Source organism: Balaenoptera ricei, chromosome 12 (assembly GCF_028023285.1).
Source record: "Balaenoptera ricei isolate mBalRic1 chromosome 12, mBalRic1.hap2, whole genome shotgun sequence".
Lineage (NCBI taxonomy): Eukaryota > Metazoa > Chordata > Mammalia > Artiodactyla > Balaenopteridae > Balaenoptera > Balaenoptera ricei.
This window is the reverse complement of record NC_082650.1, coordinates 12,421,887-12,448,966: the sequence shown is the minus strand read 5'-3', so window position 1 is coordinate 12,448,966 and position 27,080 is coordinate 12,421,887. Positions and strand designations below refer to the sequence as shown.

Sequence of the window (27,080 nt, the reverse complement as noted above, 5' to 3'; positions counted from 1 at the left end):
AAGTCATTGGCTTTCTGTCAATGTTTAGAGACATGATTATTTTTCTGGGTGCTCGTTAACACTGCACACTGTCAACAAAACCTCTGATAACCTATAGTGGAAGAAGGCCTATGTGAGTTGAGAATCTTTGAATTAACAGTAAGTTGTTTTACTCTGAATTACATATAGTACATTAAGTAACTAGAAGCAAGAAGCACTGCCAAGATGTCTTCCAGAAAAATTATTATTTATTAAGAACCACTCAGTGTGTAATTACTATTTTATATATTGATTTTAAATGTTTAGTTACTTATAAAGTGCCTAATAACTTCTAAGTAGTTGTTTGGCTTTTTTTTTTTTTTTTTAAACATCTTTATTGAAGTATAATTGCCTTACAATGGTGTGTTAGCTTCTGCTTTATAACAAAGTGAATCAGTTATACATATACAATATGTTCCCATTTCTCTTCCCTCTTGCATCTCCCTCCCTCCCACCCTCCCCATCCCACCCCTCTAGGTGGTCACAAAGCACCGAGCTGATCTCCCTGTGCTATGCGGCTGCTTCCCACTAGTTATCTATTTTACATTTGGTAGTGTATATATGTCCATGACACTCTCTTACCCTGTCACATCTCACCCCACCCCCTCCCCATATCCTCAAGTCCATTCTCTAGTAGGTCTGTGTCTTTATTCCCGTCTTGCCACTAGGTTTGTTATATATACTTGCAGTTCCATTTTCCAGGAGAAGCAGAAGAAGATAATGAAGTTGAAAACATCTCCCTTGCACACATTTATTAATGCTCTTTATTTTCAGTTACTTGATTTTTCTAGTACTAACCTAATTTAGCCAATAAAACGATACTAAAGGAGATCTTTACTTTTTTTCCAGGAAGGAAGAATGTACATCTACCAGTGTCTTAGCACCAGTATTTTGCTGTCAACCTATTTGTGAAAGTCTGCTTTCTTAAAGACTGTAATAGAATTCTTTTGTATCTGTGTTAACGTAACACACTTTGGATTTACTGATCATATACCTACTTGAAGAACCCTTTACTAATCATAGCTAGTTTAATCATGAAGTTAATCAAAATTCATGATTAAAATTCATTGCTCTGATAGACCTTTGAAGCTATGTTAAACCGTATGTTTAGCAGGAAAGTTGTAATCAAACATTTAAAACCACATTTCTTTTTTTTTCTTTTAGTTCTATAAACATGTGGTACAGAGTGTTGAGAAATTCATTCAGAAAGTAAGTATATAATTTTCTATGTATATGCTAAATGTTCTGTAACTATAGATTAATGGCCTGCGCTCTTCTCTTTTAAATCAAATACCCAAGTTTAAATTGTTTTGATGGACTGTTCAAAAGTGATTCCATTTGTTTTAATATCTGATTAAGAAATAAAATGAAAGTGCCTTTTGGATAATTCTAAAAACAAAAGCTTTCAGATAGATGTTTTTGTTAATTTCCGTTGCCATAGTGAGCATCCATCCCTTGAATAAAATGTTTCAATATGATTGATTTTTTAAAAAATTAGTTAATTAATTAATTAACTAATTTTTTTGGCTGTGTTGGGTTTTTGTTGCTGCGCGCGGGCTTTCTCTAGTTGCGGCGAGTGGGGGCTACTCTTCGTTGCGGTGCGCAGGCTTCTCATTGCGGTGGCTTCTCTTGTTGCAGAGCACGGGCTCTAGGCACGCGGGCTTCAGTAGTTGCAGCACGTGGGCTCAGTAGTTGTGGCTCATGGGCTGTAGACCGCGGGCTCAGTAGTTGTGGCGCACGGGCTTAGTTGCTCCGCGGCATGTGGGATCTTCCCGGCCAGGGCTCGAACCCGTGTCCCCTGCATTGGCAGGTGGATTCTTAACCACTGTGCCACCAGGGAAGCCCCCCAATATGATTGATTTTTTTTTTTAACTCATTTGCGGTTTTTTTTTTTTTTAATTAATTAATTAATTTATTTATTTATGGCTGTGTTGGGTCTTCATTTCTGCGTGAGGGCTTTCTCTAGTTGCGGCAAGCGGGAGCCACTCTTTATCGCGGTGCGCGGGCCTCTCACTATCGCGGCCTCTCCTGTTGCGGAGCACAGGCTCCAGATGCACAGGCTCAGTAGTTGTGGCTCACAGGCCCAGTTGCTCTGCAGCATGTGGGATCTTCCCAGACCAGGGCTCGAACCCGTGTCCCCTGCATTAGCAGGCAGATTCTCAACCACTGCGCCACCAGGGAAGCCCCATGACTGATTTTTAATGAAATTATAGATTCATTATTTTTTATAGCCTTTAAAGAAATTCTCCCTTGTTATTTGAAGCTGAATGCTTAGAGAAGCAGTCTTCCTTTTAGATAAGATGTAGTAAAATGTAGTAAAAATACCAGCGACTTTCCTTCTGCTGATTCATTTTGTCTCATCCATTAGGGCATTACACATCCTACATCTTACTATATAGACCTGAAGTTCCATTTTCCAGGGTAAGCAGAGGGAGATGAAGTTGAAAACAGCTGTTTGGCATACACTTAGTAATTTTTTTGTAACCAGGGCCCGAGGTGACTAGATTATATTTCTTTGCCCCTTCCTTGTGATCAGTGCCCTATTTGTGCCATGTTTTTTTGGCAGGAGTACGTAACTTTTGTAAAATTATACTGTAGGAAATCTGTAATTGAATTTAGGTTTTGTATTCTGCCCATTGTTCATGCCTAGATGTAAGCAGAACCAGTTTGAGGGTCAGAGGTAAATGGCATTAAGGACTTGGCAAGGTTGCAGTGTGCTTCTTGAACGAAAATAGTTGACTGGAGCGTGAATCAAAGTGATATTACTGTGTCACTAAACCAGCTAGATAATCTTGAATAGATCAGTTAACCTTTATGTGATTCAGCTTTTTTCCTCTTAAAGTCTTGTTCTCTCAAAACTTAAAGTATTGGTAAAACATATTTTGAGGTGAACAACTCGTGAATTGAAGCTTAAGGCATGGGGTAAAATAACACGTATGCTGTGTTTTAGGTAAATCCAACTAGAAAATACAAATGTTGGTGATTGGAAAATTTCATTGTTCTAAAGCTTTTAAAAATCTTTTTAAAAAGGTTCAGTGTCTAAACAGTGCTTCTTAAACTATTTTTGTGCACAGGAATTACCTAGAGATCTTGTTGAAATGCAGGTTCTGTTTCCCTAAGTGTGGGTTAGTTAGGCTCTGATAAAGCCTCGGCAAGTTAGGCTCTGGTTAAAAAGTTTCTCCTGAGAGAAGACCTTGTTAAGAACTGAATGCTCGGGCTGTCTCAGAATGGTTCCTTTTCCTCTCCTTCTGTTGGAAGTATGCACTGTTCACTGTGGGAATGCGTTTGGTATTAGGTGTAACTGTTTCCTGCGACGGCCCTCTTTTCTTATGTGCTGCTGTCAACATCGTTTCGTGCTCTGTTAGTACGGCCACAGTTGTTATTCAGAGTGTAACAAATACCTCGTGACATCGGAGTCTGAGGAATTCTTGTGTTTTCAGTACTGCTAGAACTTGAAAAAGAGATTGAAAACATTTCAGATTTTTTGGTCTTAATTCTCCTCTCAAGTTTCTAGTTGGTGACTTAGCTAAGTTTACCAAATATTGTAATTTTAAAACTTCTACAACGTTTAAATCATACATAATTTTTTTTTGCCATTTTATGTGGCAGACACATAAAAGTGCCTAGTCTATCAGTGAAGGAAATTCTGTACCATAACATGTTAATATAGTGCTTCTAAAGATACGGTGGAAGAAGAATTATCTTTATAGCTTAATACTAAAACTGCTAACATTTTTGAAGCTTTGGAATCTTCACAGTAGGCGAGGAAGGCCCATTTATTGTGTTATGTACTCATGATTCTTATGCATGTGAGTTTATAATCGAGTTTTTATTATAAATCAAAGAAAAAGGTGTATTTGTTTAAACAAAACTCACTGCATTAATCGCTTTTATTACTTACCATTCAGTATTAATTTTAATAACTCTTACCAGCAACTTATAAATTTTATTTAGCCTTAGTCTCAAGATAATCATTTCTATAAAGTAATAGATTATATATCAGATTATTTTATCTGTGTTTTCGGCATTGGGAAATAGATGATTTTTAACAGAGATGTCTTGCTTTTCATTAAATTTAAAAAATTTTGTTTTCTTTACTGGTTGTATTATTTGCCTGGCTAGGTGAATATTTCTTTGAATGTATGGTAGTCAAAGGAAAATAGCCTTGGCCAGATATATGAACTGAGGGACAGATATGCTAGATTTGGGGGGAACATGAGGGAAGAAACTATTTCAGACTTTTAAAACAATAACTTTCAACAGAGCAGACAGTTTTGAACCTTTTTGGTAGGTTAAACCTAAAACTTTAATGTCCAGTCACCAGCATTACTGCCCTTTTATTAAATGTTTCAAGTACTAAACAGCCAGAACCTTGCAGTAGATACTTGTGAATTGGTGCTAAAGGTCTCTTCATTTTCTTAATAATGACCTTAAAGAGAAGGTTCTTAAAAGGGATTTGAAGGAACAAATGAAGAGTCATCTAGTCTTTTTGCAGAATGAAATCACTCATTGTCTTGACTGAAAATCCTGTTTAGAAACATGTATGTGTGTGTTGGACATGGATTGAGGATCCTTTACCCACTGGTCCTTGGGTTTCCAGGAAGTTTTTCAAGAATGCAATTTTGATTTAGTCCATATATGATTTCTATGAAATTAACTTTGGGTGAAATACTTACCTAATTACACCCAGAATTTGAACCTGCTTTTTGCAGCCATAATTTCATTTTAATCAGTATATGTTTGGGAGGCAGGTGTTCTTATGCTTCTGGATATGGAAGAAATCGAAGCAGTGAGCTTGATAGTGAAAGGATTCTTCCTTGTGTTCAGGAAAGTAGGAGACTTTCATATTCTTCAGATTGGGTAATGGATAAGGCTGAGAAACATTGATCAGTGGAGTAGCTAAAAAATGTTTTCATAGGATAGATTCCTAGAATCATAATGGTAGTGTCTTGTCTTTTGTATAGGTGTGGTATTTGAGAAAAGTTTTGAAACTTTGGGTTCATTGTGTTTGGAATGTTATAATTTGTCATTTGATTTGTTCCTTCATTAGTGCAGAAATCCTTTCCCTATATGTTTCAGACGAAGTCTAAGGCATGTTGGCAATGCTTTTACCAGTGCTTTTCTTTCCTGAATTTGCTACTTTCTTTTATTTGGCTTTTCAAAATCATTAAACAAATTTTTTTTTTATTATAACAGTACCTTACCTTTTGTTTTTTATTGTTCAAGCCAGTTACTCAGTGCTATTTCAGAACTTAGGTGATTGGCAGTTGAACTACATATGTAGAGTAGCCAAAGTAGATTCTTTCAAATGCCATTCCAGAGACAGACGGTGTGGAATAGTCAACCTCGAATGTTCATCACCTCAGCATGAGCAGTGTTTTTGTGTTTGTATAGGATTTATGGTGACATTTGTATATCAAGAATTTTAACCTTCTCATTTGCTTCCCTTCCCACTCTTTTTTTCTCCAGTGTAAACCAGAATACAAGGTACCTGGACTTTATGTTATTGACTCTATTGTACGACAATCTCGACATCAGTTTGGTCAAGAAAAGGATGTGTTTGCACCCAGATTTAGTAATAACATCATTAGCACTTTCCAGAATTTATATCGTTGCCCTGGAGACGACAAGGTATGCTGCCTTTTTTCTTTTTTTTTAAGTCACTACAGTAATTACCTTTTTGGTCTTAATGAGACTCTTTACATTATCTTAATTTTATCATTTTATGTTATTGTTTACTCTTTGTTATTCCGAATTTGAATATTTAGTTATCGCACTCTCCATGTTCCTTTTTGTTATTAGACTTTTCTTAAACAGAGTGGAAAGATATAGTTGATTTTGCTACTTTTTAATTTATTGAAGCAGTTGGTGTTAAAGAAACTGGCTCTAATAAGCATTTGGAATTATCCTAAAATCTTATTTATTTACACGCACAACCAATTCAGAATTTTGATTATTTGACATGAGCTGATATTTACCTATTTAGTGTCTGTGAAAAATGGATTTACCAAATAATTAATAGAAAATAACTGCATATCAAAATTCCTTTGTCATGGTAGAGTTTTCTTAGTGCTAGAAACCACACTAGTGGGTCTGCTCTATCTGAATGAATAAATATTCTATCCCACATGAAACAAAAGCTTTGGAACCTGAGGGAGAATAAAAAGGCGCTGTTTACCCTCATAGGTGCTCAAAGATAGTAGAAGGTTATGTATCTTGGATGTTGATTTGGAAATTTAGTGTCCTTTTTCTGACAGAGTTGATTGCAGTATTGATTTTGTAGGAAAAGGAACAAACAGGTGAAGACTAACTGTTACTCTGAGGAAGAGCCACAAAACTTAAAAGCTCACCACAAATCTTTTTACCTTCCCTCAAGTACAAGATTAGGTAGTTTTTATTTTTAATAACTATTGTACAGTTTTGAAACAAAAAAAGTCTTGTTATAATAGATAGATATGGAGATAAATTTATCATTGTATCATTCTTTGTAAACTGTTCTTGGATATGCTTCTTGAAGCAGATTTGTTTCTTTTAATTAACTTTGGTACGTTGATAATTCTATGCAGGCAGAAAGAATGCTTCTAGTTTTTAAGTAACCCATCACAGTTGAGACTTAAAGCAGATGCCTTAGAATCCCACCTAAAATAACTCATTTGAAATTTTATATAAACATTTTTTGAAGTAACTTAAACACTTTGATTTAGGAATTTCACTAGTTTGGACTTGGATTTCTATCAATTACAATGAACAAGTCAGTCTTGAATTTGTAGATTTCATAATAATAATGTTTCTCATTTATAATAAAGTTTAGTATATAGGAATTTTTTTTAATAACCATAGTAGGAAAGATTACATTGCTACTGTAATCTCAGTGCATAAACTCCATAAAGGAGAGGCATTATTTGTTTGTGTGTAGGTAGATACATAGAATGATACTTACCAGATGGGGACTACTTTTAGTGCTTGATGAGTATCTTGGGAACTGGAAGATTTTTTTATGTAAAGCAAAAAAATATAAGGCACTTTCTTAGTGCCCACATCTTTGGAAAAATAGTTAGAAGATATGAAGCATTCTTTGTGTAACTTTTTTATGCTTCATTTGAAATACAAAAATTTGCATGTTAATTTAGCTTGGACATAGTTTGAAAATATGTCGATATAATATTGTGAGTGATTTAAAGGTGAACCAGATATTCTTAAAAATTCCTTATTTTACTATTACAAAATAGATTATTTAACAAAAGGCTCTTTTTAATACTTAATTTCAGCCTCTGTCATTTAAATTATTCTACTGGAGTTAAGTAGCATTACAGTAGTCAGTAACTAATACTTACTGCTGTTTACAGAACTTTTATATGCTGAACAGTGGTGGCAGAAAGTAAATTTGGTTAAATTCTTATGTGAGGAAATACCCTTTCTTGTTCTTAGATAGTTTTAAAATGAAAATTTTTTTTTAAAGTCACATAAGATAGGGATTTTCTCTTGAAGTTACTTTTTTAAAAGATAAAATTAAAATCAACAGTAAATATAACTTTAGTGCTAAGCCTCAGAATCCGTAACACAGTTCTCCAGCTAACTGTAACCATCTCATTAGTGTTCATGTACAAGGAGAAACCTAGTTACTGTTCCTTCCTTCTTTCTGCTAAATATTGCTTTCATTAACTTGTATATTCATCAGAATGAATATTTTTGCAAGTGAGTTAAAGTTAATAAATGCAAAATTATGGAAACATAATTTCAGGGCTGGAAAGTATCATAGCAGTATTTTAATCCATCCTTCCTATCTACTGCCCAAGTAGCCTCTATGATATGACTGTGCTAAGGTTTTGAAAGCAAAAAAAACAAAATATCATTTTTCTTTTTTCCTCTAGAGTAAAATAGTGAGAGTATTAAACTTATGGCAGAAGAATAATGTATTTAAAAGTGAGATTATTCAACCTCTTTTGGATATGGCAGCGGGGATTCCTCCTCCAGTTGTCACACCTGTTTTGGCCAGTACTACTGCTGCTATGAGCAATACCCCAGGTATGTTGCTTTGATAGATTTTCTGAATATTCTACTCACGCTTTTCAGGTGATTATTCATATATGAAATAATAATTTGACAGTGCAGGAGAATTTGTCTAGCATTAGGTAAATGAAAGGAAATGCAATTTATGTGAAAAATAAAATCAGAAGTTATATTTGTGTGTAATTCTTCTCCAAAAATTAAAAAGCTTAGTTTTTAAAATCCCTAGAAACATAATCAGCTTTGGAAATTGGTGTGTCAGTTAAGTTTTTCCTGATTTAGACTGTAATCTTTTAAACTTGCATATTATCATCTTGATATTCCCAGTGAACTAAGACTACTAATATAAAGAGAACCTGAAAAAATTTATTTAATGGAGAAAAGAATGTTTAGTAATAATCTCAAAATCATGTGTTTTTTTTTTTTAAGGTATTTAAATGACATTTGAAATTTTTCATCATAGTCCAAGAATTATATTTGTTAGCATTTTGGTATATATTTAGTTTTTGATATGTGTGTATACATATACACACACACATATTTTGGAACAAAAATAGTTTTATGTTATGCACACTATTTTATAATAATTTTTTTCATGAAAGATTGCATTTTGAATATTTCCTTATGTCATTGAATCTTCTTCTTTAGTAAAATTTTTTAATGACTTGCAAGTATTATAGGCTCCTTTATTTTGTTTATTTTTTTAAGTTATTTTTTATTTTTGGCCATGCTGTGGGGCATGTGGGATCTTAGTTCCGTGACCAGAGGTTGAACCTGTGCCCCCTGCATTAGGAGCGTGTAGTCTTAACCACTGCACCACCAGGGAAATCCCTGTAGGTTCCTTTAAAGTAGTAACTTAATTAATTGAGAACAAGTATGGATAGCTCTTTTAGGTCGGTTTTTTTTTAATTGTTGTTGTTTTAACATACCTAATTCTGTAATGGTTTTTCAAAATGGAGACAATAAAATTACATTTATATAAATCTGTACATATTTTATAAAAGTGACAGAACAAATCTCTCTACTTTCCAAGTCTTATTTATGTACTTACATATTTATTGGGGTTGGGTTTGATGTCTTTTCTAAAAGGAACTCCTGTGACACCTGTTACTCCAGCCAATGTGGTCCAAGGTTTACCTGATCCGTGGGTGTCTCAGATAACAAATACAGATACACTTGCAGCTGTAGCTCAGATCTTACAAAGTCCTCAAGGCCAACAGGTGAGCAGCTTTTTTATTATGTCAATGATTTTAGAACTCATTATTTTCCTAACACATTGTTTTATTATGTACCACCTAAAGAGTATGTGTTTTATTTTTAAAAAATGACCACACTACATATAGTACTGTGTAACTTGCTTTTTTTTTTAATTTAGTAATGCATCATGAACACTTCTATGTCATTAAAGATTATTTTACAAATAATTCATTCTACACCAAAATAATTGATTCAGCGCACAGTTTGTGCCAAATGTTATTAGGTGCTATTGTTATTCCAGTAACAAGGCAGGGAAGTCTTCTACCTTGGAGAAGATACCTGTCTATCTTAGGGGAGACAAACAATAAAGAAGTATAAAACATTATTTAGATAGTGATATATGACTTAAAACAGGGTAAGTCTTTACAGTGACTAAGTTTGGGGAAAGGGGTCAGAATTAGGGTAGCCAGGAGAAGGCATCTTTGACAGAGTGGCATTTGAATTGAGACTTTAAATGGAACTAGTCATGGCAAGATATGAGGATAGTCTTTCTTTAGCATCTGTTTTTTTTTTTTAACTTATCCTCTAAAAACCAGATTAATTGTGATCTGAATAAGTGAAAAATGGTACAGTTGTGGACTCTTTAAAAAGACAATCTCAAAAAAAAATATGGAACCATTTTAGTGATTTACAAATGTAAAAAAACAATTCAATTATCATCTTAGATTGGATCCAGTTTCTACATTTTTGGGACAGTTGGGAAACTGAATTGGATATTAGATTAAATTATAGAATTACTAACCTTTTGTGATAATGATATTTTGAAAGTAATTCGTAAAACAAATGTCATTTTAAAAGACATCTATTTAAAAAATATTTTTGGCAAGAGTGTGGATTTTCTGGAAGAATAGTACAGGGAGTCAAGAAGACACAGTAATCTATAAGATATGAAGTCAGAGCAGAGGAAAAAGTAGGGTGCTGCAGTGTTTGAACCTGGGTGACTGAAAGAATAACAGCGCTATGGGGGCAAATGGAGATGTCAGAAGGAACATTTAAAATGTGTAAAGGGGAAATGTGATATTGCCTTCCTTTCTTCCTTCCTCCCTCTCTCCCTCCCTCTTATTCATCCATCCTGTCTGTTTTGGAGCTTCCTCAGTGCAGTAGCTCAACTATCATGTATTTTTGTAGTTTCTTTCCTATCACATTAGTAGTTTGTAGTAAATGTTGATTTGATAGGTAAAGACTCTAGTTTGTTTCTTAATGTTACTATTTCAGATGAAATTATTTTACTTACTGTCATCGTGCATATTTTTACCTTCTCCCACTGTAAACTGAACTTAAAGAGTGCAAATGTCTTATTTAGCAATAGCTTTTCTATTTTTGTTTTTCTATTCTAAACTGATAATTTTCAGATTTAACTTGGGTTTAGATCTTGAGTAGGAAAGTATTAATTACTACTAGGTTATATATAGGGTTTACTGAACTGAAATATCTTCAGAATCTTACTACTGTTTCTATTTTTTAAGAGGGAGGGTGAATGGGGGGACAGGGGTTGCTTTCAACTCTTGTTGACACTATTCACCTTTAATTTCCTTAGTTTCAGACTGCACCAAGGGACAGATTTCTTGTTTTCTTAGCTGCTTTCAGGAATGTGTTATCAGATGGTAAATCTGAATGAGAGCAAAAGCAGTTGTTGCAAGTGCTTGTCCTTTTACAGAGATTGAGTTAATTGAAGAAAGGATGAAAAAGCTTAGTGAAAAAAAGTCTGCTTGTGATGAGTTTTTTTTATCTGTTGGTCATGGTATGATCATTTTATTTTGTTTAAACTTCCCTGACTTTCCAGAAGCAAGACAGACTTATTAAGGACTGTGTTATATATGGCACACACAAAAAGTCTTTTTAAAAAAAAATTGTTTTAAGTTAGTGTATATTTTTTCTTGGTCTTTAGACTGTAGAATGGTAAATTTTATTGACCAAAAGTTTTAGATGAGTATTCTTATTACAAACCCAACACCTGTTTGTAGTAATTTTCTTTTTTCCCGCCCCCCCCTTCAGCTTCAGCAGTTAATACAGACTTTACAGATACAGCAGCAGAAGCCTCAGCCTTCCATCTTGCAAGCGCTGGACGCCGGCCTTGTGGTCCAGCTGCAGGCTCTTACGGCGCAGCTCACGGCAGCGGCCGCAGCGGCCAGCACCCTTAATCCCCTAGAACAGGGCGTGTCTCTGAACAAGGTAAAAATTAAGATAAGAGATCTGTTCTGTATGAGGAACTGAATTTTCTGTACTATCATGTATATTCCAATTCTGTAAATTACATTTTACCGTAGCACTGTTTTATATTTTAACATCCATCGTACTCTATAAGATATAAATTTTAGAAAACGTTCAAATTTCTGAAAGAAATTAAGTAATTTTATAATTCCACTCGAAACATTTAGAATATTTTCTTTTGACTAATGATAACTGGTCAGTAAAATTGTGTATTCACTATTTTTTTTTTAATAATTTTATTTTGTTTATTTTATTTTTGGCTGCGTTGGGTCTTCGTTGCTGCGTGCGGGCTTTCTCTAGTTGCGGTGCATGGGCTTCTCACTGCGGTGGCTTCTCTTGTTGCGGAGCACGGGCTCTAGGCCCACGGGCTTCAGTAGTTGTGGCTCGCGGGCTCTAGAGCGGCAGGCTCAGTAGTTGTGGCGCACGGACTTAGTTGCTCCCCGGCATGTGGGATCTTCCTGGACCAGGGCTCGAACCCGTGTCCCCTGCATTGGCAGGTGGATTCTCAACCCCTGCGCCGCCAGGGAAGCCCCCTGTATTCACTATTGAGGCAGATGATTGTTTTTTATACTTCCTAATTTATTTTATGGATGTTACAAATATATTAATTATGGTGTCCGTCCTATAATTTTAACCTGCTAGAATTAAAATTGTAAAGTATATGAAAGTTCAAAGGAAAGCTTCTTTACAAGTTGTTACTATGCTGTGATAAATTGAGGTCTAACTAAAGAATAGTGTTTTTAAAGTTGAAAATCTTTTATGTTTAACTTGTGTGATATGCTTAATATTCTTGCTAATTATGGGAATATTATAATACTTGGGAAGTGTTAACCGTATTATTTTTATTTCTGCTACTGTTATTTTCATAGAAATATAAATATTGATTTATTAGATTATTACTTAGACTTTTTTAGCCTGCAGCTTCCAAAAAGTCTTTAAATTGATCATTTAGAAGACAGTGGAGCATTCTGAGAGAACTGCACTAGTAACAGATCTGTTGATTATAGTTCTAGATTTTTTTTTAATCAAACTGTGTTACTATTGACAAGCCACTTAATTATTTTAATCCTAATCCTCTCTTCTATAAAGTTAAGAGTATTGGTATTTATCCTGCGTGTCATGATTGTTTTGCTTCATAAGGCAATGTCTGTCAAAATGCTTTGAAGAAAAGTAAAGATCCACTCAAATAAAATGTTTTATTGGAGTATAACAATAAAATGATATGAAACATTTACATTTTAAATCATAGAGATAAATTAATGGGATGTCATTGACCTTCAGAATAGCATTTACAACTTTTATTTGTGCAAAGCACTTTTAAATTTGTCTCTTTCTCTTTTTTTTTTACCCACTTAGAAGTTGATGGATAGGTTTGATTTTGGGGAAGATTCTGAGCATAGTGAAGAACCCAAAAAGGAAATTCCAGCTTCTCAACTGTAAGAGTCATTATGTTTTTCTTTATAAACCATAAATTTTTTCTCTTATCTTTATAAACATTGTATGGGACATTGCCATGGAGCTACTAAGTGTACTTTGAGTTGAGTTATTATTTCAGGCTCTTGAGCTCTCACATTACAGAAAGATGGTGGAATTGCTGCTTGTTGCTTCCCTGTGTTATTTTGACTCTTCCTAAGAACTTTGCAGATAATTGGGATATATCAAAATTCTTTACTGGAAAATTGATGTGTTGATAAATCTAGTTGTGTTATTTTCTGTTGTCTATATTAGGCTTTAAGTTATTTAACTCAGTCGTAAGAATATTTAAAATAGGAAAGACGTTTGCTTCTAGTGCCAATGGGCACTACTAGGAAGTATACTAAATTCTGGGAGTAGATCAGACTAATCAGAAGTAAGGAATAGGGTTGTAGGGATTTTGTTTGTTAAAGAAATGGATTGTATGTTTTTCTTTAAATCAGTGATACAGTTCTGCAGAGCCTTAGGTTCGGTGAGAGTTCATGAGAGGACCAGTGGGAAGGAGGATGTTGGAGAGTAGGGGTGGAAGGTGGGAGGATTGGAAAGGGATGATGAGTGGGGAAAGCCTCTAGATACCTTATTTCAGCGGTTATTTAGTTTTCTATATTGTGATAATATATTAAAAATATACTTATATAATATATAAAATTGCAGTTATATGCTTATGATAGAGATTCTAGTTGAAAAAATTAAAAACTAATGTTTTAGATTATGAATTCTAAAGTTATAAGAAGCATTTGAGATCATGTAGGTTAGTGTCCTGAGCAATGTAATAATCTCCTTTAACCGTCCAGATAGGTTATTTATCCATTGTTTTAATGCCTTCTGTGACAAGAAGGTAATTGTTAATACTGTATGATCTTTTGTTACTGAATCTTATTTGATTTGCTTTCTATACACTGATCCATTTTGCTTTCTGAAGCAAGGAAACAAATTTGCTCCATTTTCTTTTGAGACATAGCCATTCCAGTATTTGAAGATAGGTATCATTCTTCCCCTTAGGTTTATTTGCTCCAGATGAAGTACACTTTTTTCGAACTGTTTCAAGACTTCTCACCATCCTGATTGCCCCTTTTGGGATGCCCTCTTTTTTGTTCATGTCTTGCCTTGTGGCACCCAGAATTCCAGGTGTATTCCAGGTGTGAATTTCCCAGAGTATAGTTAAATTATTAATTCCTCTTACCTAAACACTGTTTCTGTTAACATACCTAATAATGTGAATGCTTTTCTAAAGAAAGCAGATTCGTTTTATGAAGTGTATAATCAATTATGATGGTAGATTTCACACACACTGATTGATGGAACATTTTTCCCACTGTCTCATAGTTTAAAGAAGGAGTTAGAGTGACAGTGCTTAAGTACTTTTAACCCTTTTTATAAGTGTTTTATTGAGATTTTCTTAAAATGCTATAATGTAAAAAGTACTAATTTATATGTATTTTAATAGTGTGAGGCAGTAATATCAGATTTTCATCAGAGTATCTCTAACATGTGATCCATCTATTGAAACACTATTGAAGAGTATATTTCTATTTTAACGTATTAATGTTCTGAGGTATTCTATTTTCTGTGTTAATATTTTAAAAGTAAACATAATAGTAGAGTGTGTTCCATTTAATTGCAATATTTTTTTTGAATATTCAGTTATTATCATATTATCTTTATTGGATTTTAATATACATTTCCACTTGTTTTTCCTTTTAGTTCTCATGTTTCAGAATCTGTGAACAATTCCATCTTTCATCAGATAGCAGAACAGCTACAGCAGCAAAATCTTGAACATCTCAGACAGCAACTCCTGGAACAGCAACAGCCTCAAAAGGTTTATAACCCCATCTTGTGGTCTTTAGAGTTACTGCTGTGTACGGTCTGTCATTTGGTGATTTTTTTTCTTCAGCTGTTTATTACTAGGAAGATCAGTCTTTTCAGGACCTTTACAGTTTTTGTTTGTTTTTTTTGTTTCATTTTGTTTTTTGGTAATTAAAATGTTTTCTGGCAACTTATGTATCCATTGAGAACATTAATTTCAGTATACTGGAATTAGAGAACAGAAGACAGAGATGGTGTTTCAGTATTACAGCTGAAAACTTTCCTTTCCTCTCAATTCCCTGTCAAGCCAAGATAGTGATGATTTTGCTGTTGTTGGTGGTGATGGTGACAAAATAGATTGCTGTCTTTAATTAGACTGTTAGTATGTGACAAGAGCTTTATTAGGCATGATTACAATTAATGCTTATGCGATAGGTATTTTGAATCTCATTTACATTGTAGGAAATTGAAGCTTAGTGAAATCGAAACATCCACTGTTAAAGTACACAGTTAGTATCATATATCATCAGTCTTAAGACCCACCATTATTTTATGTATAGCTAAGAATTTTTAGATACTTGTATATATAACATCCCTTGGAGTTTTAAGAATCTTCTAAATTTCAGGGATGATAAAATGTAAAGAAAAATCATACCTTAGAATTGATAAAATATGTCAAATTGTTGTGAAGCTAGGGTTAAATCCATTACAAAGCCTATTTTTGCTCTATATGAGAAATACTTACAGATGTTAAACTGTTTGGATATGAGTTTCTGGGAATTCCCCCCACTCAACACTTCTTCCTAATCAAACCTTTTTGACTCTAATGAATTTAATACAATACCACAAATATTTTTAAAGTATGAGCATTGTTAGGTAATACATACAGAGATGAACAAAGAAGTGTCTGGCCTCAAGTAAGCTCTTCTCTAATGGAGTGCATATATCTATATGAACACAAGGCAGAATCCTGGTTTCTGTAATAGAGGTATATGTGAAGGACTATGGGACTATGGAAGAGGGAAGGATTACTTTAGAAGGGATGGTCCCTGAACTTGTCCTTTTAATGCAAAGAGTAAATGTAAAATGGATTTTGATGATATTTGTATGTTGGAACTTGTACCTGGAATTATGAGAATGGAATTCCATACCTGGTTTTGTAGAAATAATTCTGATAGAAGTAGTTGGGTAGGTGCATTATTTTATGTCAAGAAAATAAAATATATCTGCCTGAGAATTCAGAAACTTGAAGACAAAGCACAATAAAGAACATTTGGGGACTCCCCTGACAGTCCAGTGGTTAAGACTCCACACTCCCAATGCAGGGGACCAGGTTCGATCCCTGGTCAGGGAACTAAGATCCCACATGCCACACAGTGTGGCCCAAAAAAAACCAACAAAAAACCTGGATGTTATTTAAAGAAAAACACAAGTTGTGACTCAAGGAAGAGAAACAGGTTGTCAGAACTGTTGCAGAGGCAAGAGGTAGTAGTAATGGAAGAGTTTATCTAAACAGATTTGTTCAGCTATAGATGTGACACTTTTGAATTGCCTTAGTTCCAGTTTCATTTCAGAAGTTTTAGCAGAAGCAGTAGAATGAAGGTTTAGCAGAGACAGTAAAGGTGTAGTACTCTTGACCTTGATCTTGATCTTGAGCTTGTAATTAACACCAAGTTACTGAAGTGAAAGTTACTAAAAACTTGAGAGTGATTTTGTTTTAAGAATCTCACCAACCAAAAACAGAAAAAAGAACTCTGGTCTTAGTTGATTACTCTATACCATCTCCAAAATTTTAGAAGATATAGTAATAAGATCTCTTTGAAAGGAGTAGATGTTCTTAAAAGCTTCCTTATTCAAAAATAAGCAGTGAAGAAAAGGGAGTAGTGAAGAAAAAAAGCAACTTTTCTAACGCGTAAGGTGAATAGTGTTTAAAACCTATCACAAATTTAAAGTTGAAAAGTAAATATCAACAGAGTAACAGATTTAATAAGTTTTGTAGTTGGCTTTATCAAACCAGTTGCCTTTAGTGTATTTAAGATGGGGTGAAACATGCAGAAAAATTAAGCACTTTTGTTTACCAGTAAGCTCTGTGTGGCTGCCTAAAATTTACTAGAGCGCCTCAGAGAAAAGAATAGGTTCGCTAGTGCCACTCTGTTCCTTGCAGGCTTGACCACGCTTGGGTGTGGGTTGAGGTCTTTTATCTAATGATGGAAAACCAGTGGAAAATGGGAGCACTTTCTGAGAATGGTTGAATTGTGAAGGGACTAACAATCATAAGAGGAATGATTTCTATTGTCTTGAGTAAGTTGGAGTTGTGATTTTGATAATTGTTTTATCAGGATATCCAAAAGATGTCACAGTCATAACTCAGAATGAAATGCTGATGATGAAAATGATAAGACTAATAAAAGGGCTTTAAAAAGAATGTTAGGAATAAAAAGATTATAGAAGATTCAGCCACTTAATAAAGAGCTGTCAGTGGAATATCAGAAATACGTAACTTATTTTGCTTCAGTAGTTTTTTATAGGGGAGAATATAATGGAAAGAGGAGAATTGAACATGATAACTAAGATGGGTGATACATTAAGAGACTTGAGTTGCATTTCAAGGTACTGAGGTTGATGTTGTAAGGTTATTAGACTCATAAATTAGGAAAATGCTGTAGGTGTAGCATAGCATGTGTGGATTTCAGTAAGGTTTTTGACAAAGTCTTTCCTACCACTTATACAGAAAAAAATAGAGGAAAGTAGATTTATAAGTGATAAAAATGTGATACTTAGTGAATGTTAATCCAACTTTGAAAAAAGTCTCTGCTAGCTGCTGTTATCCTTGTCTTCTATTTTTTTCGATATTATCTTTATTTATTTATGTATTTATTTGGCTGCGTTGGGTCTCAGTTGCGGCACGTGGGATCTTCGTTGCGACATGCAGGATCTTTCGTTGTGATACGCGGGCTCAGTAGTTGTGGTGTGGGCTTAGTTGCCCCGCAGCATGTGGGATCTTAGTTCCCGGACCAGGGATTGAACCCGGGCCCCCTGCATTGGAAGGCGGATTCTTAACCACTGGACCACCAGGGAAGTCCCTCAGTATTATCACTGATGCTTTGCCTGAAGACATTGTTGAAGAAACTAGAGATGAATATACCAGGATGTATACTAAGGACATATATCAGTATATCAGGATAAAAAGTCGTTTGCCACCTGGGTCCTATGGAGTCTTTTTGGTTTTTTAAAAATATTTTTTAGTCGTCTTACAAATAATTTAAAAGCGAGACTAAAGGGATAGGGGAAAATAAACATAATTAGGAATTTTAATATAGTTAAAATATATAGCAAACCTTTTTATGTCAGCTAAGTTCAAATGTCACATGTTCTTTTAACAAAACAGAACAGTCCAGGTTCTTGTTCCAAAATACTATAAGATGAAGTCCTTCCTGTTGAATGACTAATTGAATGAAAATACCCTTAGAGATTTTTGTCCTTAGAGATACATTTTTTGCTCATCAGTTCTTGAGTTTGAGAAATACGTTTGGGATGCAGTCATTTGAAAACTCACCGTCTGATATTTCACTTAAACATTAAATTTCACCGTTACCATTAGAGTCTAGAATGCTGCTGTCTTTTTTTTTTTGCATTCATCATCTGCTTTGTCTAAGTATTGTGAAATACTGGGAATTCCTGGTGATCCAGTGGTTTGGACTCTGTGCTTACACTGGCAAGGGCGCGGGTTCAATCCCTGGTCGAGGTAAGATCCCGCAAGCTTTGTGCCCAAAAAAAAAAAAATTTTTGTGAAATATGTTTCTTTCAGTTTTCTTCTCTTTGTCATTATGGACAGAAAATGAAACATCTAACTATCCATTGTCCAAGGAAGGCTAAAAGCAGACTACAGATATGTCGCCAGTCTTATTTATACCTTCTTGAAATATAATGCGGTGTTTTTGGTGATGCAGTAAAACTGAATGATGATGGTTTCACTGTTGAATCACCCTTCTCAACAATTCCATTTTTTTTGTTGTTATTATTTTAGTCTTTTTGGCTACAGTTGGGAGTAATTGATGAGTAATAATGGAATAATTCTTAGGATGATGAAATGACAAAATGTTTCAGTATATAGGAAAATAAGACCTCTACGATCCCATAACATATCTTAGATATAGCTAAGGGTCCAGTGGACCTAATGCTAATTGCAAGATCATAAGATAAAATTTGGTAGAATATTAAAAGTAGATTTTCTCTTTGTTCTTCATAAGATTGTTAAGAAAGAATAAAAGTCATGAATCACAACCTTTTCAAATAGGTAAAACTGCTCAAAAAAGAACCTCAAAAACTAGCATTGGTTGCAGTGGATTCTGCTGGTTCTACCAAGGGTTGACCATTAAATAGAAAATCAAAGGTGAAAAACAAGTGGGTGGATGGTAGGTAGGATGCTCAAGGTGAATGGTGAGGTAAGAAGTAAACAATGTGAAGGATGTATGAGTACTGAATTAGGACCAGACAATACGGCTCAAGATAAAGTTGAAAATTATCTTGCTGTGTTGTTAAGAATTTTATTTTTATTGTACCATTTTAAAGGCATAAGCCAGGACTGTGCTTTAAAAACATTTTGATTTGTTCTCAAACATATACTTATTTACCAACTTTTTGGTCAGTTTTGTGGAATAAAGACTAATAGCACTTTAATTCTAATTTTAGCTTTAATTTATTTCTAAACCTTGAAAATGTTACTTGTCTTTGGGGAGCCTGTTCATAAATTAAGACACTTGGAACAGTTCTTTACTGCTCTTTTTGGCTCTTAATTTTTATGCTGCTTTCTTTTCTTTCAGTTTAAATGTCATTAGAGTAAGAGTAATTTTTTAAAAAAATTTTATTGAGATATAATTGACATATAACATTGTGTAAGTTTAAGGTGTACAACATATTGATTTGATATGATTATATATTGGGATATGATTACCTCTGTAGTGTTAGCTAACACCTCTATCGTGTCAAATAATTATCATTTATTTTTTGTGGTGGAAACAATTAAGATTTAGTTTCTTAGCAACTTTGAAATTTATAATACAATATTGTTCTTTATAATCACTGTGCTTGTATTCCTTTTACACATAGGGAGACAAATTCAGAGTTGGAGTAACTTGGTTCACAATCACAGAGTTTGTAGCAAGGGAACAGTAGTTTTGAGTTGCTCTTTTCTGTTAATTATTATAATAGTTCCCAACTTGTGTACCACCAGGAACTCTTCTTACTAATCCTCAACACCTGTGAGATCATGTTTTAGGAATGTTTAACTAGGGAGTCATTTCTTCATAATAATCAGTTTCTCAATTTTAGTTAACACCATAGTATATGTAATTGCTAGTCAAGTTCATACTGATTAGCACTGTGTAAGCAGTATCCCTATAGCAAGTTGCTGTAATTCTAGTCCTAGGGGGGCAAAAAGGTTTAAATTTTAGTTTTTCCTATAATTAGGCTTCATTGCCTAACTTTTATTAGTCTTTCTGAAATATTTTACATATTTGAGTACTTCCTAATACTCTTTTGTGAATTCCTAGAGGTGGAGGTTGAAAAAGACCCAAGTTGAGAACTGATTTTGCAAGATCAGTGATTTTGATAGTGGTGTTTGAGCTTCGTTTTGCTTCTACACGTGCAGTGGGTGACTTAGTTCTTTATATATCATTCATGATACAGTCCCTTTATTCTTTTTTTTTTTTTTAATATTTATTTATTTGGCTGCACTGGGTCTTAGTTGTGGCACGTGGGATCTTTAGTTGCAGCATGTGGGATCTATTTACCTGACCAGGGATCGAACCCGGGCCCCCTGCATTGGGAGCGTGGAGTCCTAACCACTGATCCACCAGGGAAGTCCCCCTTTATTCTTGATAGTTTATATTTTCCACAATATAAAATTTGTTTGGAGACCTACTTTATCTTACCATTCTTTTCTAGTGTTATAATATCTCCCTTTTATGGAGGTGTTCTGTGATTTTAAGTAAACTTGGATTTATACAAAAGTGCCATTTTAGATTGATCATAAAAGATGTAATGGGATTTCTTTAGGTATTGGGCTCCTTTTTAAAATTGTAATTGTGATGTTTCATTTGTAATGATATTCATTACTTCCCAATGTGTGTGTGTTTGTGTACATTCCCAACAGGCAACTCCTCAGGACAGTCAGGAAGGGACATTCGGGTCAGAGCATTCCGTGTCACCGTCACAAGGGAGCAGTCAACAGCATTTCCTTGAACCTGAAGCAAATTTGGATGATTCCATAGATATTCAGCAGCAGGTAAAAAGTAAATGTTTTTCTGGGGCATAAATTTCTAAAATTAATTACAGAAAAAAATCTTAAAATATAGTAATAATTTTTATTGTATGTAAAATAATGTAAACCTGAATGGTTTTTTCCTCCTCATTAAGCTCCACATTCTAACCATTTTACTATTAGTCATTAATGCTACTGTGGTGAATATTTTGTAAGGCAGAATTACCAATACACACTGAATCTCAACCAGGCATTTTGTTTGCTGTTCTTTTGACTTTCAAGGATATGGATATAGATGAAGGGCAAGATGGAGTGGAAGAGATCTTTGAACAGGAAGCAAAGAAAGTGGCTGTTCGCTCAAGATCAAGAACGCATTCACGATCTCGTTCAAGGTTCTACAATACTATTTAAGAATATATATGTAATAAGTATATATAAATATATTTGAAAATGTATGATACATATTTTAAAAATCAAAAAAAAAAGATTAGCTGTGTGCGAACATTTAAATTGTTGGCTACTTTTTTGCATCCTTTATTTCTTTGCATCAAGATTAAAGAAAATGTTTTTTGAGAGTGACATCTTATTCTCTCAGGAAGAAGTAATTCAGAACTTCAAAAACAGAAAATATGTGTTCTGTTTTTAATTGGGTGTGGCTGTGGCCATTTATTTGAATAATTTGCATGAGTCACGGCAGTATCATGAGACTTGGATTTGGGGTTATATCTGGTTTTAGTTAATAACGTCATGATAGTCAGCTTAGGGTATTATTGCCTCTGAGCAACAGTTAAATCAAGCTATAGAGGAACAGTATTAGAAACTCCATTGTATTTCTCACATTCCATTTCATCTCATAATATCAAAAATGATTATAAAAATAAAACTACAAAAATTATTTTTATAAACATTAAGCATATCAGACTTTACAAAACATATCCTAGAAATGGTTTTCTTTGTGGGCTGTTCAGCATCGCTGAGGCTCATTAATGTGCCTGTTCATTCAAATTTGAGTTGAAGGTGCCTTATTCTTAACCTGGTAAATTTTCTTGTAGCATGTATATGTTGTTTTTGCTATAAATTGTCTTAAAACTTAAAGTCATTCATCTTTAACATTTTAACGCCCTATTTTCTACACACAAATACCCAGAAAATCTGAACAGCGAATGCTGGAAGAGAGGCATTATCTTTGATGACTTTTTCAGTCATTTCTTGTGTGTTTCAAGAACTCAGTTGTATTTACCTCTTGCAAATGAGAGCCTGTCAGTTCATCTTTCTCTAAACTGATCTCTCTTCAGTGAGTTACAGTGTTAGTGCTGAAACTTCTTTGTCCTAACAACTTCTTTATTTGTCTTAGCAACACCTCCTTACTAAGTATTTTGAAGAGAGTTCAATGGCATATGACTGACAGGGAAAAAGAAACAGTATTTCAGTATCACATTATATTGTAAAGTCAAGCACCGAGATTCTAGAAATTGAAAACTTGTAAACAGAATTGTATAGTGGCCTAATGTTCTGTTGAAAACATTCTTTGTTTCTTAATTTTAAGAATGTAACATCTTTGTCACCTAAAGAATCTTTTTGTTTTCTTCCATCTTTCATCCCTGTTCTTGACTCTTGTTTGAAAAATGAGTTGGAAGACACTAAGAGAAAGTGAGGCCTTACTAGAATCTCTTTCTCTTATTCTTCTTTGTGGTTGTGAATGATCACCCAGACTCAGTAAGAATCATTGCAAACAAACATCTGTGACTAGTGTGGACCTAAGCAGTATAGAGATTTGAGAAAATACATGTTTGATACTTGATTATGCTTGAATGTTTTTTAAAGGGTAGCTAAATACAAGACAGTCTTGCCCCCACCCCACCTACAAGGGAGAAATTTGATAGAAAAATAACTTTGTCATTAGAAGTAAAATAAGATTTTTTTTTGTAGATCACCAAGAAAACGAAGGTCTAGGTCACGATCTGGTTCTCGAAAGCGTAAACACAGAAAGCGATCACGCTCTCGCTCTAGAGAAAGAAAAAGGAAATCATCACGTTCATACTCAAGTGAAAGAAGAGCTAGAGAAAGGGAGAAAGAACGACAGAAGAAAGGATTGCCTCCAATTAGATCTAAAACATTAAGTGGTAAGTGATGTACAAGCTTTGGTTTCAATAACATTGAGAAAATAGTATCTGCTACAAAGTCTCCCAACCTTATTTTCAGACTAAGAGGTTAATAACTGGTTTGGTATATGAGTAATTATATTTTTGGGTTTTGTAATGTGATAGAGGAGAAAGAAAAAGGAATAGCAGGTTCTACTCAAGTACTAAAGTCATTGAGAGTTTTTTTTTTTAATGCTAGTTAGAAAATATGACTTGACTAATGATGTATAAAGTAGACTAGGCCTCGGGTCTGTTTCATGGACACCGTGACTTCTCTGCACAGTGTCCTAACCAGTTATGAACACTAGGTCTGTAGGAGTAATTATAATAGGAAGCATGCAAATTTTAAAGCTAATTATAAACTTACTGGATCAGTACTGAAGGAGAGATTTCTCTTGTAAAAACTTTCCCTCCTTTATATGTTAATCTATAATGTATGATTCGAACAAATTTGGTAGTAGTGGGAGTTTGTTTTGGGAGAGTGCTGCAGGAGAGTTGACTTGGTAAGCATGTGAGGTATAGGAAAATAAGTTGTAATTAGTGCCAAATTCTGCCTAAACAATTCTTAGCGGGTTATGGCTTTTAAGGTGAACCAACAGACTGCAGATGGTTAAAGTACATAAAACAAAGCAAATTGTCATTCTTCGCCAAGAGCGAAACACTGGTCAGGTTATCTAATTTCTGAATGTATCCAAATAAACTCCTTCTGCCACGGAGATAGATGAACTGGTATAACTGGTATAACTGATAATGCTGAAGCATCCTAGAAATCTAGGCTTAGGATTAAAGGTGACAGCCATCTTACTAAATTCTAACCATTTGACCAAGCCTTGGCTATCTTTCCAGAATCTTACCTGATTATGAGAGCCAGTGCTAATTTAATAATGTTGACATTCCTAACTCTGAAAGTTTCTATTTATCCCTTAGGGTGAGGGACAAAATTCAAACATTTTACTGCTGTCTGATAAAATAATGTCAAAGGTCTGATTGTAAAATCTGAACTACGCCTCCTCCCATGATTACCATTAGGACATTCAAAATAACCAGTTTTATGATGGGCTTTTATGTGGAGTCTCTCATTTAGTTCCTCACCTGATTTGTCATGTTTGTTGCCACCGTTTACATAGTTATTGACTGTGGAATTTATTTTCTGTTGCTGTTCTATTTTCATGGGTAAAACACACAATTAAAAAATTTAGTAAGGACATAAGAAAATACAGTGAAAAGTATATCTTGTCTTTTACCTCAAAACTCTCTTTACTGAGAAGCAATAACAATTTGATGTGGTCCCAACACATTTTAAACACATATGGTAGTGTTTCTCTGCCCATTGGTTCTTAGAACATGAGTTTTCATGAATAGTCCAGGGGCTGTGAAACATCAACAAACAGTAACGTTCTAGGCATCAAGTGTCCCCTTCTCATGGGGTGGAGGAGACTCATTATTACTTTCGGGGGGGGGGGGAAATGGAGTTGTCCATGGGAAAAATTTGTAGAGAGACAATATCAAAAGAGTAGGGGAAACATGGAACAGATTTTGGGGAGATTAAGGCAGCTGTAATATGTAGAACAGAGTAATGAAGAGGTGGGAACTATTCAGTGAAAGAGGTCCAGAAATTTGCTGAGGGTTTGTGGTAGGTTGAATAGTGGTCACCCAGAGATGTCCATGTCCAAATCACCGGAGCTTGTAAATATGTTACCTTACATTTGTAGATCCGATTAATAAGGAGCTTCAGATGGGGGGATTAACTTGGATTATCCAGAAGGGCCCCGTGTAATCCAAGGGTCCTAATAAGAGGGAAACAGGAGGGTCAGAGAGAAAAGGTGATGTGAATGTGGAAAGGAGAAAGAGATTGGTAAATGCTGCACTGTTGGCTTTGAAGATTGTGGGTTGGGATCATGAGCTGAGGAATGCAGATAGCTTGTAGAAGCCAGCAAAGGCAGAGAAACAAATTCTCTCCTGGGGCCTCCAGAAGGAATGCAGCCTTGTTGACTCATTTTAGACCACCAGAGCTGTAAGAGAATACCTTTTTGTGTTTTAAGGTACTTAGTTTGTGGTGTTTTGTTACAGCAGCAAAAGAAAACTAATATGTTGCCCTTTGAGACTTTGGTTGAATATTAAATTATTTATGCACAGGGTAAGACTGCATGAGGCAAAGAACAAAGAGCAGGGAAAGAACAATTTCCAGGTATCTGTTAGCTGAAGGATTCCTAAAGCTCACACAGGCCTGGAAGACGTTCAAGTTCTGACCAGCCAGAGTAGAGAGGTAGAGACCTGATTGAAACCCACATTCAGTAGAATGTAATGTGAAACCCACATTGCAATGGTCACATCTTAGTGTGGGGCTGAATTAGCTCTAGAGTAAAACCTGCTCTAGGCTGTGTTGTAGATGAAAGATAACCCAAAAGCTGGAGACTTCTTTTTTTTTTTTTAATGACATTGACATAAATCCAAATATGTTAAAACTCTGCAAATATATCAGCTGTAAATATTTTTAAAGTCAGTGTTTTCAGGAAAGGAGATGTTCATGGAGACATGAACAGTGCAGCTCAAAGTAGGCAAGATGTCTCATGTGTAGCATTTATTTCTTAAAGGGAAGTGGCTTCCAGCCCTTAAGTATCCCTAAGTCTTTCATGATAAAGAGATCTAAATCAGCCTTTTCCTTTTTGTATATATATTTTTTGTATATAATTATTCTTTCCTTAAGGATAAGATACTGTTTTCAGATTTAGCTGTTGATTAAGGAGAAACATCCATTTAATCATTCCAGCACAGAAAGATACTTAAAAGGTACACAGATAGGATTGCAGTGAGAAGTGGTTTTGAAACTTTGTTGCACATTAGAATCACCTACAAAATTTTAAAACTCCCAGTTCCTGATCTGTCTTACCCCATACCTTCCATCATCTTTTAGAGTGGGTTCCAGATATCCACAGGTGATTGATGTGTGCTGCCACGCTTGAGAACAGGTGATAATGCAAGAAGTTGACTTGGCATAGATGTGAATGGGTACCTGGTATTTTAGTTGATTTTAAACTAAACTAAATGTTTAAACATTTAAACATTTTTAACATAAAAATGTCCATTAACAAGTATTTAAAATATACTGTCTTAAATTTTAATTTATTGTTGTTAGTGTTTTTTCCTCACCTACTTGAAAGAAGTAACTGTCTATGTGACTTGGGTTATTTGTCTCTTATGTCTTGACAGTATGTAGTACTACTCTGTGGGTTGGTCAGGTAGACAAGAAGGCGACCCAGCAAGATTTAACCAACCTGTTTGAAGAGTTTGGACAGATTGAATCCATTAATGTAAGTATCAGTTCTTAAATAATTTAAAGTTAAAAAAAAAATAGGGAGTTTTCAGAGTCACTTTGGTTCCTAATTAGCCCAGTAATATCTGCCTTTAATCAAATTTTAAAAGGATTGTTTGACTCTAATCGTTTTTATGTTTACTCTGCTGTTGTTTATCTCTTTGCTTAATTAATTTTTCTTTTTTAAATGGAAGTCTAACGAAATATTCTTAGGCGTTTTATAGCAATGTAATAGCACTTGATTCCTAAAAACATCGAATGTTTGAGTTAGCAGGAACTGTATGTGTGGTCTGGTTTAATTCCTGTTTTTTTTAATGAAAGTGAAGAAACTGAGTTAGAATTGTAATCACCTGCACATGAGCACATAGGGAACGGTGGAGACACAACTGGACTCGAGGCCCCAGTCTTTTGCCAGCCTCTTCCCACCCCTTCCCCTTCCCTTCCTCTCAGAGCAAACCTGAGGCCAGAAAACCTGTGTGGCCACAGCATAGCTCTGTCTCTCCTCTTGATTGATTCTTTCAGTGTACCCAGTCTCCACCTTTGAGTATTTTCTTCCTCCTGCAGGGCTATTGTTCTTCCTTGAGGCTAG

General features: G+C 34.7%; 1 protein-coding gene across 6 annotated transcripts in view; it reads left to right on the top strand.

The window, feature by feature from the left end:
* Positions 1 to 27,080, top strand: part of SCAF8 (SR-related CTD associated factor 8) — a 171,148-nt gene that overhangs the window by 34,723 nt on the left and 109,345 nt on the right. For 5 of the 6 annotated variants that reach the window (XM_059940947.1, XM_059940948.1, XM_059940953.1 and 2 more), the window contains 11 exons: positions 1,183 to 1,227; positions 5,488 to 5,649; positions 7,890 to 8,043; positions 9,115 to 9,245; positions 11,278 to 11,454; positions 12,850 to 12,929; positions 14,671 to 14,788; positions 20,930 to 21,061; positions 21,320 to 21,429; positions 22,967 to 23,160; positions 26,389 to 26,489. In XM_059940947.1, coding sequence (XP_059796930.1) covers positions 1,183 to 1,227; positions 5,488 to 5,649; positions 7,890 to 8,043; positions 9,115 to 9,245; positions 11,278 to 11,454; positions 12,850 to 12,929; positions 14,671 to 14,788; positions 20,930 to 21,061; positions 21,320 to 21,429; positions 22,967 to 23,160; positions 26,389 to 26,489 — 1,404 coding nt within the window. The remainder of the gene's footprint in view (positions 1 to 1,182; positions 1,228 to 5,487; positions 5,650 to 7,889; positions 8,044 to 9,114; positions 9,246 to 11,277; positions 11,455 to 12,849; positions 12,930 to 14,670; positions 14,789 to 20,929; positions 21,062 to 21,319; positions 21,430 to 22,966; positions 23,161 to 26,388; positions 26,490 to 27,080) is intronic. The other variant, XM_059940950.1, reaches the window with a different exon arrangement.